This window comes from Corvus kubaryi, unplaced genomic scaffold, assembly GCF_017639235.1.
Source record: "Corvus kubaryi isolate FWS band 111438036 unplaced genomic scaffold, C.kubaryi_AGA036_p1.0 71, whole genome shotgun sequence".
NCBI lineage: Eukaryota > Metazoa > Chordata > Aves > Passeriformes > Corvidae > Corvus > Corvus kubaryi.
The window spans coordinates 12,927,502-12,941,501 of record NW_024582059.1 but is presented as its reverse complement, the minus strand read 5'-3'; the positions used below and the strand labels follow the sequence as shown (position 1 = coordinate 12,941,501).

At 38.9% G+C, this 14,000-nt stretch overlaps 1 protein-coding gene across 6 annotated transcripts in view; it reads left to right on the top strand.

The window, feature by feature from the left end:
• CCSER1 (coiled-coil serine rich protein 1) overlaps positions 1-14,000 on the top strand; it is a 629,908-nt gene that overhangs the window by 332,828 nt on the left and 283,080 nt on the right. For all 6 annotated transcript variants that reach the window (XM_042049677.1, XM_042049676.1, XM_042049678.1 and 3 more), the window contains one exon: positions 8,432-8,515. In XM_042049677.1, coding sequence (XP_041905611.1) covers positions 8,432-8,515 — 84 coding nt within the window. The remainder of the gene's footprint in view (positions 1-8,431; positions 8,516-14,000) is intronic.

Here is a 14,000-nt window from a genome sequence, read left to right as displayed (position 1 = left end):
TGGCCTGAATGTTTTTTTGTCATGCTGCTTGGCAGAAAGAAACTGACATACAAATGAAAAAGTGGCTGCATTTCAACTGTAAATTAAATTATGTTTGCACAAAGTTATAGATTTTATGGGTATTCTTTCATGTGACTCGGTCTATATGTATTACATGATTAATAAGGTTGTTTGCATGTAAAAGTGTGAAGGGGTTTTGGTTTTGCTGATTTGGTATTAGGGAAAAAATTAGATATGAATAGAGTATTTTACCCCTAATGAAAATGAGAGTTAATAGGACAATATTAAATTGCTAAACATATGCTTACAAACAAACAAAACCCCACCCTGATTATAGAAGGCTTTTGTCAAATTAATAAGTGTAATGAGGTCTTCCAGAGAATTTGCAGTGCTGAAAGAAAATTGGTGATTACAGAAGCACTCTTGGCAAATAAGATTATTGTGAAGAAAAATAATAAATATAATTAAAAAATTGGTGTTTATTTCCACATCAGTAGATGCACCAGCAACACTGGGGGAACTAATCCAAGGAATGAGTCTTGAAATGCCAGTTGAAGATATCTGAGAGTAGTAATGGAACAATGGAGAGTAAGGAATCTCTTGCACCAGCTACTCATTCTAGATGTGAAACTGGTATGAGAAATTGTTGAACTGCTTAGTCTTGCCTGTTATCTGTCGTTTTAATCTTCGTAGCTAAATGACAGATGGAAATAGACAACTGGTTTTTGTTTGTTGGGGTTTTAAAAAATTCTTTTAGTTTGAATTTGTTACTGGTTAAATTAGTAGAAACTGTTCTGGAAAATAGATTTGCTTGAACCATGAATGAATATAATAAAGGGGGGAGAACAAACCTGACTTCCTGAGATTTTAATCAGACCTCAGAAATCTACTGGAAGAGTCATGCATGTGAATAAGGATGATCTGTTTTGTGTAGTTAACTCAATTTCCAAAAACCTTTCAACAAAGCCCTTCATCAAAGGCTTTTAAAAAATAAGATGATGAGTAGAAAAGTCTTCTCTTGGATTAATGGCAGACTAGGTGTACAGTACAAAAGCCATAAGTAGTCATTTATTAAAGGAAGAATTATACTTCTAGAAGGTGCAGAATAATCAGGATTAAAATGGAGTTTGAAATGTTGCAGAAAGATTTCATCATTCTAAATGATGTAAAGATGAAAGGCAGCTGAGATTCAGTGTCAGCAGGCACAGTGGAGTGCACAAAGGGAAGCACAATCCTATTTTTCCAAATGAGGAAAGAGGACTTTCAGACATGGTGCATAGTTCCTTGAAAAGACCTCCTTAGTACTTTCTGAAGTAAAATTTTAAAAAAGATACATACAGTTGAGCACCGATTCTCAGCAGAATCCTGATTACCAGGTTCAAATGAATGACACGGTCCAACTAGGAAGGGTGGATGATGATCAGATATACAGGATATCCTATGTAAGGAAGGAGGTATTTGCTAGCTTCTAACAGATGACAGTAGTTATGAAATAAGCATGTGGATTTATAAAACAATGGAAGTCATGGAGGAGGTGAATAGGAAATACACCTGTCTTATCTTAAGGAAGCAGGAACAATTACAGTGTTCCACAGCAGGTTGAAAACCAAAGGAAGTTTGGGGGCTTTTGTTTCACTTGTTTCCTCTTCATGAATGTAGAATTTATTTAGGGATATCACCTAAGGAGGCATCATATTGTGTGTGTGAATTCTGGCCATAAAGGGCCAATAAGTGGATTGATTATATTGGGAAAAATACATTCATGTATTTTGTTATGCTCTTGGCTGCTATTCATGATTTCTGCAGGTTAAATACATCTTGGGCTTCTCCTGGTATAATCATTCAGTTTTATGTTCTGCAGTTTATTAATCAAGCTTCATTCTTTTAAACATAATGCCTTTTATTATCACTCAGAGAGAAAATTTCAGCAGGAGTAAAAAAAAAATCCTAATTAATTTGGTCCATCTGTATTTCAGAGTTAACTATGACTCACTGTGAAGAAAACATTATTTAGCTTTGTATTCATAGATGTCTGAAGTCAAAGTAGTGTAGCCTATATAGTCTCTTTGAGTGTTACCTTCACAGTAGAATATCAATTGAATTCTAGTATTTAAATGGATATAACTGCCCTAATTTGCCCAGTAAAACATTTATCAACATGTTCCATGTAACTGAACTTAGAATATGTTATAATATTGCATAAGTCTTTTTAAGGCTTAATCACCCTTATTTATCATTAAAAGATCAGATCCTCTGCTCCCCAAACTCCATTTGATTTCCTGATAAAGAAACGGAGAGTTGCTCCTTTGGAAGTCATTTGAATACTGGAGCTGCGTGGAAAGATGTACAAAGTGATGTCTGTTTCTGGTATGATCAGGGGTTACAAAGCTGATTAAGGATTTTATTTGTTTGCGTTTTTCCTACTGGAAAGATAACTTGGAGTGAGAATCTGCGTGTGCTGGGTTAAGGTGGTCATGGGAGATGGCTCTGAGCTGTTGTGTTATGCTTTAATGGGAATTTTTGAAGCATGGACTTGCTCTCACCCTTGTTCTGGACTTCAGCAACAGCTGGAAGGGCAGTGTGACATGAGAAGCAGGCAAGTTAAGTGTGACCATTGCCTGCAATCAGCAGGGATGCTCTTTGGGAGCATTGTTAGAGACAAGACTAACTGGACTGGCAAGGCACCAAAACAACAGATGAGCCAAAGGACAAAATCAATGTGCCTTGCACATGTGAGAAATGCAGCCAGCCAAATAATTTTTCTCTTGGTGTGACTGAAAGGAATTGATAGAACAGATACAAGGTGATGCAGTAGGTACAGCTAGAGTGAGCACATAATGGGAAAAGTCACACTGTGTACGTGAGGTGCCATGGTTTACTTACATCGGGGACCAGACCACTGACTTCATTTTGACACATGAAACAATGCAGACTTGGGCTCTCTGCTAATGTTAGGATCATTTAGACTTTCATTAAAACAAGAGTAACAATGAACAATGCAGCTACTCATGGTCTGACAGAAAACTCATTTCTGAAAACATGAGCTGTAATATCCAGCAGTCTACTCGTGTTACCTCAAATAGGTAGATGCTCTTCCTTTTGTTAAAACACAAGTGGTGTCTCAGTTTGGAGAAAGATAAGAGTGCTCCTCTGCAAATTTCCTGTAAGATCCACAAAACTACTTGTTGCTTTTCAGGTGTCAGGTGGGATAAAGTGAACCATAGAAGATATCCACAGTCCATAGTCTAGACTCCAATGCTGTTTGCAGGAAAATACTGTGCATGTTAAGCCTTGTGTTTTCTCTGAATGTTCTAGACAGTTATCCAGAAATTTATTAATTTTTCTGCGTAGATCTGCTGGATAACTTAGAGGAAGCTTCAGCTGTTATGGCATTTGTGTACCTTTCTTGACCTGATACTCAGTTTTAAATTTCTTAGTTTGGTTTGTTCCAGGATTATTTTCTTAAGACACTATATCTTAAGTAATTGTTGATTTTTGCAGTAGCCAAAGTTGGTAAACAATCTATTTAGCATCTGAGATTCAGCACATTTATCAAATGAGTTTTATTATATTCTAACCTTATGGTATTTTTTGGGAAGCATAGTCTGTTTAGTATCAGAGGAAAAGCATTAAATTTATCTTCCAGAATACTTGGTTAGTTCTGTTTATAGCACTTTGATCACAGTAAGCACGACATTCCTATTTGTTCCAAAGTATGAAGAGGTGTAAAGTAAGTTTGCAAAATTAAAATGATTATTCTTTTTGGCGCTTATGCATAACCTGCTTCAGCGGTCTTCACACACAGCACCATTTTTCATCTTGTGAACTGATCTGAGGAGAAACAGATTTGCTGTTCTGTTTAGCATTTTCCCGAATGAGCAGAATTAAACTAAACCAGGAAAATACTGGCACTGAGACATAGCAATCACTGTCATAGCTGACAACTGAAAATAAGTAAAAGGATGATAATTTGAGGAATATTCTGACCGTAAATATGTACAATAATTACAGCAGATCCATAATGAACTTGCAGCTAACTAGTGGAATTTTTTTAACTGTCAGAGGATGTAAGTGAAGAAAATGACAGAAAGCTTTTTGCACACAGCTGCTTTTTTTACATTTGGAATTTAGACTGAAAAACTTTTTGATTATCTATATTTAATAAAAGAAAGTAGTTCTCTTTACAGATCATGCTGTGTCTAACAGTTCTCTTCAACAATGAGGTGTTAATTGACTTTTTATCAAGCATTTCCAGAGTCATGGACATGCTTACTTCAACGGAGAGCAGAATTCTTATCCTTTTTTCATAATAAAATAATGAACAGCATTCATAAAAACAATGAGAATAATAATGGAATGGAATGTATGTATAATTTGTTAAGCTCAGCAAAATGGCCTCAAAGCTACAATTGTATACAGGTAGTTTATGAAAAGATGCCTAGAGTGTAGATTGAATTATTTGGACTGATATTTTCATAGCATCCATGTTCTCATTGGACTGGTAGCGTTGATAAAATATTGGTATAAACTCATTTTGCAGAAAGGTAAGGAATCAAAGTGGCAGAGGGTGTTAGTTTAGTAAATAGAAGAAGTAAATGTCACCTAGCAGACTTCTAAATCTATGGACACTAAATTGATTTTGGTTGGCTTATGAATTCAACTTTACTTATGGGACAATCTGTTTTTTCTTTTACACTCTATAAATATCGTAAGGGCTGAAAAAAGCAGGAGAAATATTTTGCATATGTCATCATGCTCACACTATAATTGGGCTTAGTTTTCTAAGCATAGGAATACATGGGTCAAGTATCTACTGGAATGTGGAGATAGCAAGAGGCTGACTGTCACAGCCCCAGAGTATTCAAAGTGTATTTAAAAAGCCCTACTTCACGAGGGAAATGTTTTTTTCCAGCTTAGTAATTGCAGTGTAGATTTAGAATGCATTGAGTGAATGCTCTCCTAAAAGCAGGCCATCCTTTTCAAGTTATTTCCTCTTTAATATCTGTTGCTGTGACAATTCATTAGGAGGCAATATTGGTTTTCTGGGCAGTTTGGGTTTGGGATTTTTTTTTGTTGTTTTTTTTTTGTACTATAAATCCCCATCAGACTGTGCCTGCTATTTCTCATTCACCTTGAGAAGCTTTTCTCAACAAATTTTTAGTTTTTTCCACAGCAGCTTTGCCCTGTGTTATAGTTTCTCAGCAGATAATGAAGCATTTCAGACCTCCTAAGGAGTAGAGATGATCTGTTCCTGAATTCACACTATCAGATACACACTGCTGTTTGCCCACAGACTAATGAATAACACAGCATTCCACCAGTTTTTGCTGCCCTCCACTCCTTTCAATAACATGCGACTTCTTTGATATCATGCACACAATCCTTCACTGAAATATTTTGGTTCTTGCATGAAAAAATTATTCTTGGAGCCTCCTCTGCCGTGGCTTTCAGTAGTTACTTTCTGGAGGAACTATATTCCGTGTTTTGGCAACAGTTTTTTCTGCAACATGTTTTATTCTGTTAATGCTACATTCAGACAGGTGGATGGGATATTGAACTTGCCCAAACCTTTTTTGCAGTCAACTGCTTGACAGTATGTTTCCTGTCTTTTATTCACTCTCTTGCATTTGAGGAACGATTGATGCCTCTGCAGATACTGTGCAGCAAAATGAGATTATAAAATCCTAATTCTACTCTGCATTCAGCAAGAAGCAGCTGTCTGCTGCTCCAGGCAAGCAGGGTTCTATCGTGTATAGCTGTGACTTGGGAAGACGAACACCATCGCTTCTTCCTCTTTCTTTCCCTTGCTTTATATACCCAGCATGATGCCATATTTTATGGAATATTCCTTGGATCAGTTGGCTGCCTTGGCTGTGTCCCCTCCCAACTCCTTGTGCCACCCTCCTCTCCTCACTGCAGGGGCGGTATGAGAAGCAGAAAGGGCCTTGATGCTGTGTAAGTGCTGCTCAGCAGAAAAAAAAGCAGCTCTATTTCATCAACACTTCTTCCAGACCAAATCAAACCCATGGCCCTATATGAGCTGCTGGGAAGAAAATTAACTCTATCTCAGCCAAAATCATCATAGAATCCAAACTTAACAGTCTCAAATATCCCAGAAATTGCAGGGCACTGGTTTTCAAGCACCATGTTCCACTGGCAAGTATTAATCAGAGTTTTGCTGGAATGAGGCCATGCAAGGGAAAAACCTTAGCCCTGCATATTTTTCTCCAAGCTCCAAGGATGGTTATGGTCTAAATTTTATGAGACAATTGTTTCATGGAATATGGAAGTGCCTGGAGAACTGTGCCGAGCAAGAGGGATCCATTTCCTTGCATGTGTGAGGAAGATCCAGCTGGGTGCACAACTGCTTTTTGCCAGGAGAGAGGCACTGTAGGTTTTAATTCTTTGGAAGCTCTGTGAGGCAGAATCTTTCTTCAAGCTCTCATTAGTTTGCTTTGCTTCTTAGACAAAACCTAGTGCCAAAGCTCATCTCAAAAATCCTTCCTGCTGTGGTTGAGACATGCTGCTACAGGCCTCATTGCTGTGTTTGCTTGTGTATGCTTTCTGAAAGATATTTTTGTAATAGTCTTGGCTATGGGACCTTGATGTTTTCCTTTTTCCACTGTGTGTTGTACTATTCTATTTTCCTTTAAGTTAAAAAGGAGAAATTCAAAAGGTAGCAACAGTGTAAAACTGTGCTGGCAAAAAGAACTCAGAACAATGTAACAAAAATTTGCGGTACAATAGCTGATGCCATGTTGTTTTTAAAACCATTTTTTAAAATAAAGACCTTGCTTTGATAAAATAATAGTTGCTGATACTTAAAACCATATTTTTTAGAAGCAGATATTTTTGCTAACAGGAATGTTAAATATGTACTAATATCATATTCAGTGCTGCGGGCTGTATTCTGGGATGTGCAAAAAATTTATTTTCAGCTAATGTTCCTAAACATTAATCTGCTAGTAGATAGTAAAATGCTTCCATAGCATATAATAAAGAAAATTTCTGTGAGCTTTTCTCTACCAGATAATGCATGTGCTGGCTTTTTTCTGAATTTGGATCTTTCAGAAGATCTGTACGTAGTACTGAAGTAGAGTGTAAGCGGCCAGAGATGGTGTATCTCTTTCCATTGCAGCTGTTGTAAATATTTGCAATATTGATGTGTATGTGTCTTGTTTCTTCTTCCAATTCTGTTAGGGCAGATGATGAGCAATATAATTACTTTGAAAGATAATAATGGTAACCTTTTATGTGAGGAAAATGGGGTTATACTCTACTTTTTTTGTCCTGTATTTCTGTGTTTATTTGGATTTACAAACACATTAGTACTGACAGAGTGCAAGTTTATCACACTGGTTATACCCTTTAGAACCGCTGAACTCTACACAATCTAAATAATTTCTATGCTCTTACACTGTTATCAGCTGATAACTAGAGGTCCAGTTTTTTTGTTTTCAGAATAAGTGTTGTGAATATACCTCCAGATTTCCAAAAGTTTTCTTGTCATATGGCTTGTGGGTTTCTGTTTTTCCCTAATAGTAAAATTTCCAGATTAGTAAACTTCCCAAACTTAATGTTGCCATGCTAGAAGGATGTAAAAATAGAGTTCTTCAGTTACAGTTGTTTGACCAGCTGGTTGGCTGGTTAGTTCGCTAGGTTTTTATTTTTCAACAGTTCAGTCTGTTAATTTGAGTTTCTCTCCTTGGATGTTTATCAGAACAACACAAAACTACATGATTGATATTTCTTCTTGAAATACGATGTTGAGACTTACATGAACTCATGAAGTTTCCTGGGGACAGCTTGCAGCCTTCCTCCTGGGCCTGGGCTTGGCTGCAGTTTTAGCTATTAGAGTCAGTTTCATTCAGGTCAAATTGAGTTATAGTGGTTATTTCAGTAAGTGGTAACTACATTCTTTCCTCCCTCAGTTAATACCAGAACTGCTGCTGTTTTAGCTGATGTGGTACAAAAGATGTATGGATGGGGAGTGTGCTTTCCTTTTCCAGTGGATGTCTGTTGTACGTTCTTCTTCATTTCTCCAAGATCAAGAGCTCTGCAATAATGCTCTAAATTGATATTTCTGTAATGTTTTCTTGTATGATTAAAATTATAACATTTCATAGCTGTTTCTCAAATGAAATGACCTGATAGGATCATCCCTTAGTAAAAAGACTTAAAAGATTTAGAAAACAGTGAAATGGACTTCTTTGCAGGGAGCTATTCAAATTTCTATGCAATGTCTTTGGATACATTAATTTGTTTATGCAGCAACTTAGAAAATGTTATTGAAAATATCACACATGACAAAGGAAAATTGAGTTTCATTATTTGAATGTAATTATCTCACACTATGCGAAACAGCCTTTTCTTGTCATGAGCAAAGTAGAAGTGTTAAGCCTATTATAACATCTCTTTGATGTTTTTGTAGGATGGAATAAAAGATGAATGCTCAGTGCTGAAGCTGCAGCTGAAGGAGAGAGATGAACTCATAGCCCAGCTTCGGGAGGAGCTGGTAAGCAGCAGAAGTAACGGGGGGTTTTTTGTTGGTGGTTTTGAGTTCCTTTACCGGATAATGTCACTTCGAGACCAGAAATTAAAGAAATGCAGTTTCACACCTGCTACAGAATTACTAGCCTAAGGCTATGTTAATCATTCTGGTAACACTGACTGTACTTTTCTAGGGGCTTGTCAGCCTCTGAAGTGGCTACTGTCTAGATTCACTGCTTGTAAAAGTTTCTTTGAAAAGCTTGTGTTGACAGTTGTCTTGATCAGAGGCAGATAAGCACAGCACTGTATGCATATGCCAGAAATCTTGAAGAGCCATGCACATGCCTGATAAATTGTCATTACTTCTCCCAGGACTGCTTTTCTCATCTATATGATTGTTCAGGAGAAAAGGAAATATGGTTTTTTCTCCATAATAGATGTCTTTGCATAAAATAATAAATATTCTTGCACTTGCTGAATCTTTACTTAGCATATGAGCTACTAATGCTTGGCTACTACTGCTTTAAGAATTGACAAAGTAGTTTCCAGTGACTGAAACAAAATATGTGATACAGCAGTTAAAAAAAAAACTAAACACATGAAAATGCATTTTATTGTTTTGTTAAGGCTTTGCTAACAGAATTTTAAGATTGCTTTTTTGACGGAATGGGGTTAAAGCATGGATGTCTTCAGTATTTTTAAATAAAGGAGAGAGAGTTTCCACCTTCTCTCTCACAGCAGAGAACTTAAACGCTTGGCAGGGAAAGCAGTCACCACATTCAGGAAGATAGGGTCACCACAGTCAGGAAGACATTCAGCATGTACATCCCTTCCATGAAAGCTGCAGGTGTGTGGGCATCTAGGATTTTGTCTAAGCACCCTTTGGGACAAGGGATTGTTTCCCTAATTAGATCTTAATTAGCTGACCTATCTCAGGGGTTTTTTGTGCCTTTCTGTCTCATGCTTCATGACTAGCTCAGAACTCGAACAGAATTAATTCAGGTCTAGCTATTACTGCATATTTTATATACTCACTAAAAAAACCAGCATATTTTTATGCCAAATAACTGAGTTTTAGGTTGCATGGGAAAAATGTAATCCTACCCAAGAGTGGAAGATTTCTTTGCTGTATTAACGTCTGCAAAACATATACACATCATCAATATTCTTTGTTTCGTATTTGGCTACATTAAGAAATGTTGTGTTGTGTAATTATTGTCTAAAATTAAATGACAAAATGGGACACAGGGTACATCAAGCTTCTCCACAGTCCTGGAGCATTAATTTTATATCAGACTAATTCAGAACATATGCTATTTAACTGGTGGACAATTTTGTCCGTGTAAAATAACCCTGTATTGACACAGGGAGCTGTGGCTCATTTGCTGTTTAGTGTTGTCAAAGTTGATCTGTGTATACATCACTTGGAGAAGACCCACAGGGAACTGTCATAGTAGACAAAAAGTGCAACATCTTAGGGCCATGAGATAAGGATTTCTGTATGATTTAAAGTAAGTATCATGGATTTAATCCATGATCAATTGACTTCAGTTTCGATACTCTTAAGACTTGTAAAGGAAGTGCAGGTGGGATTCTTGAGATCATGTTTAGTCATTTGAAATTAAGTTTTGAAAGGACTCAGTAGATCTTATTTACTCCTAATTGAACTGAAAAAGCCAGGTTGGGAGGTGGATATGACAGAAACTACTTTAGTTTATGAAACCTAGAAAAAAAGGAGTGGGTTCCCACAGGATTGGAAAAAATGGATTTTTGTTTTGTTTTGTTTTTTGTTTTTGTCTGAGTTCCTAACTACAGTCATAGGGATACTTTTTAAATCTCTACTGTATCTTCTATTTCAATACTGCACATCCAATGCCCTTTTCTGGAGGGGCCCTGGGCCCTGCCACCACGGCACTTCAAGAGATTTGCTCCTGATTGTGTGAGGCGCTCTTAGAGCTTCATGCAGGGGAAGTAAGCTCTCTTTTCAGAGCTGTTAAAAATGAATTAAATTAATTGATTGCTAGGAAATTCTGATACTGTTTTTCTTCCTTGCATAAAATTGGTCAAAAATTGATCTGAAACATGCTTTAATATTCTGCAAATGCTACTCTTATTCATGTGTTTGTAAATATTTGGAAAGTAAATGTTTACAAAAGTTAAGAGCAGTCAGTTTTGGCTAATGAAACTGTATGTGTTTTCACATAGCTGCAATTTATTACAGACATAGCACTTAATAGAAGACTAGCATTTTTAGTTTTGTATCTTGGAGCAGCCCATGTTCCATTTGTCACTCTGAATATGGAAATACAAAATTTGTAAATGCAACTTGCCTGTCTTGAAATCATGGCATCATGATGCTAATTCAGAAGTAGCACATAAAAATTGATTTGAGCAGGAGTCAGTTTTGTGCTTCTTGAGAAAGACATGAAAATCTGTAGTTTCCAGCATTTAAGTTGAATGGTTGCCTGTATAGATGTAAAATCCTTAGTTTAGCTGGTTTTACTTTAAAGCTCTTCAACTAACCTAAAGTGAACTTCAGGTAAATTTTAGCTCTCTGGGAGCTTTTGCTTCTTGTTTTCCTCTAGATTTGCTAGACTTTTCTAGTAGTTTTCCCCTCCCTCCCTTGTGGTGTTTTTCCCCCCTAACTTTTAAATGCTTTTAGAAAAGCATTTCTACCTTATTTGAGTGTATTATGAAGGAAACCTTGAGTTTGCTCTATTTTTTAGTGATTATTTTGTATTGACTCCCTTTGTCACCAGAAGTGTGTCAGTCTTTGTAGAAATGAATATAGGTAGGTTCGGGAAGTGGAATTAGTTCTTCTGTGCTCTCATTATCTCCTGAAAAATGCTTGCTTCAGCTATGTCAGGTACCCAAACCTGCTCTAAACCTTAGTGGAAATGGTAAACCTCGGCAGGAACTGAAAATTTGGGTTCAAACCCTCACTTGTCTCAAAACTGTACTCATTTGTGAAAATATTATCCAGGAAATCAAATTAAGCATATCCATTCTGTAGGGAATGTGCTCTTCTTTCCTCTTTTCTTCTTTTTTCTCCCTAAAATAACCAAAATAAATTAACATCTTAGTTTTCATTGGACACGAAGATGTTTGGAACCTCAGCTGTCTCATAGCCAGCTTTGCCTGCAACTGCATCTTTACGTATATTTTCCCAAATCGATCTTTTTCCACTGCAGTGTGAGCACTTAGAATGACTTTAAGCAGAAAATATTTTCATGTTATATTGGCAAAAGTTAACTGACTGCTGTTTATAGTAACATTTATTCTACTGCTGTCATTGGTACAGTGACATTCACGCTGAAAAATGAGTGTTAACAACATTATCCTTTCAACCCTGATTCCCTGTGTGACTTAAAGTTGTGTGTTGTGCCACCAAAAAGAAAAATGTGGTGAGGCAGTTTGAGTAGATTCTGAGTGGAACTGGAGTCAAAGTTAGGTCAGGAAATTAATCCCCCTTATAGCCCAGCTGTTGGGGATATTTTTCTGCCATGGAGGTGGCTCTTTATCAAGTGTTAGACTTTCTACATTTATAGAATAGCAAGGCACAGTGCTGGCTAAGTGGGCTTTACCTCAAGCTGTAGAAGTTACTGCTTTAGGACTAGATACTCTGGAATCAGCTCAACTAAACATAATTGCCCTATTTTTATTTTTTAAACCTTTTTTCTCATCTTTGAAAATCATAAATAAGCTCTACTTCCTTGCCCAAAACTTATGTTAATTATTTGAGAGGGCGTGTGTTGCAGTGGGGATCCTGCAACACGCATATATCAAACCAGGAGTCCCGTGGAAAGGAAATATATATGGACAGACAGATTCTTGATAGCTGTTTCAGAGAGATGTTTATTTCTCCAGCCACATGGCCGGAGCTCTGCCGAGGAACTGTCCCAGTCACGGGACCAAGGGTCCTTCTGCCCGCGCAGGGAACACAAACCAACCAATGGGAACGAGGCTGAGCAGGGGCAGGGAAACCCCGTGTCTGTGCCCTCAGGGCCCCTCTCCCAGGGCTACACGGCGGGGGAGGGACCCCAACACCTCACCCGTTTTATTTTAATAAAAGGAGAATGAAAACAACTGGATAAACATAACAAGAACAGTTTCAAGACAAAACAAGCCACCCTCCTGAGTCTTTAAATGTCCAGTCAGATTCTGTGGAACATCTTAGGGCTGACAGAAGGGAGACAGGACTCTCTGAGCATGCTTTGTGGGGAAACTGAGGCAGGAGAGGGTTTAACTTCTTCCCTCCCCCTTTTCATCCCCCACTCGGCATTGGAAAGGGATTTCTGGGGAAACAATTGGCAAAAGCGTGGTTTTGTGAGGGAAACCATGGATGAAAAAACGGATTGGGAATACACTGGGGGTGATAGGACATAGGGTAAAAGGGAAAGGTGGGATTAGGAAAGGGAGACTGTAGGGGGGGCTTACAATGGAGATATTGTCTAACATGACTACGATTTTTTTGCATATATACTGCCTTTCACAGAAACACCATCAGGCCCAGTGACCTGCGATGCTTGTAACCCTTTTCTCCCTAGTACAATATTAAATTCCACCACCTCTCCATCTCCCAAGCTTGGGATCCATTTTTGAGGGTTATTCTTTTTAATAGCAGTTCTATGCACGAATATGTCTTGCTGGTTGTCACACCTTGTTATAAAACCATAATTTTGCTTAACATTATACCATTTTACTATCCCTAAGGTCTTGGTTACTATGATCTTTTCCTTTTTCCGAGTGGCTGCTGTTTTCTGTCTCGCTGCGTCTTTGCTCTCTCTTTCGGTCGCTCCCGTGTTGGAATTGTCGGGGCTGCTGGTGCCTGCGCGCTCTTCCCGGGGTCGCGTTCGGGGCTGCGCGGGCCGGGCCGGGCCGCGCCGCTCAGTTCTCCGCGCGTCGCCTCCTCTGGTCGCAGCTTCGCTGCCGCTGCCGGGCGCTGCACCCACGTCTCGGCCGGGCCCCCGGGCGATGACCCCCCCGCGCCCTGCTCCAGCGCGCGTTTCGGCTGGGCGCGGCTCCGTTCCACCGCCGCCGCCGCCCGCCGCCGCCTGCGCGCCGCCCCTCTCGGCCGGGCGTTCACGGGGCTCGCTCCACCATGCGCTGCGCAGGGCCGGGCAGACACTGCCGGGTCCCGCCGCTCCTCGCTCCGCCACCGACACTGCGGCTCGCGTGGCTCCGCCCGCACGCGGGAACTGCCTCGCTGCTGCTCGCAGAGCGCTCGGCGCACGTGGCCTGGGCCGCACGGTCCCTGCGCCAGGCTTCCCTTCGCCAGGACACAGCTGACATTGCTCAACAGTCTCGGTAACTAAATAATATTCACGAAAATATTCTTCCATCGGCATATATTTTGACTCCAGTATTAACTGTGTCCAAACGGTTTTCCAAAAGCCCTTGGTAAGAATTAAATCCCAAGAAACATAGAAAAAGTTCTTAAACAACCATGCCAGGAAGTGTTTCAGTTCTTTTTGAGCTTGAATCAAGCTAAAATTTACAAATCGTTGTTC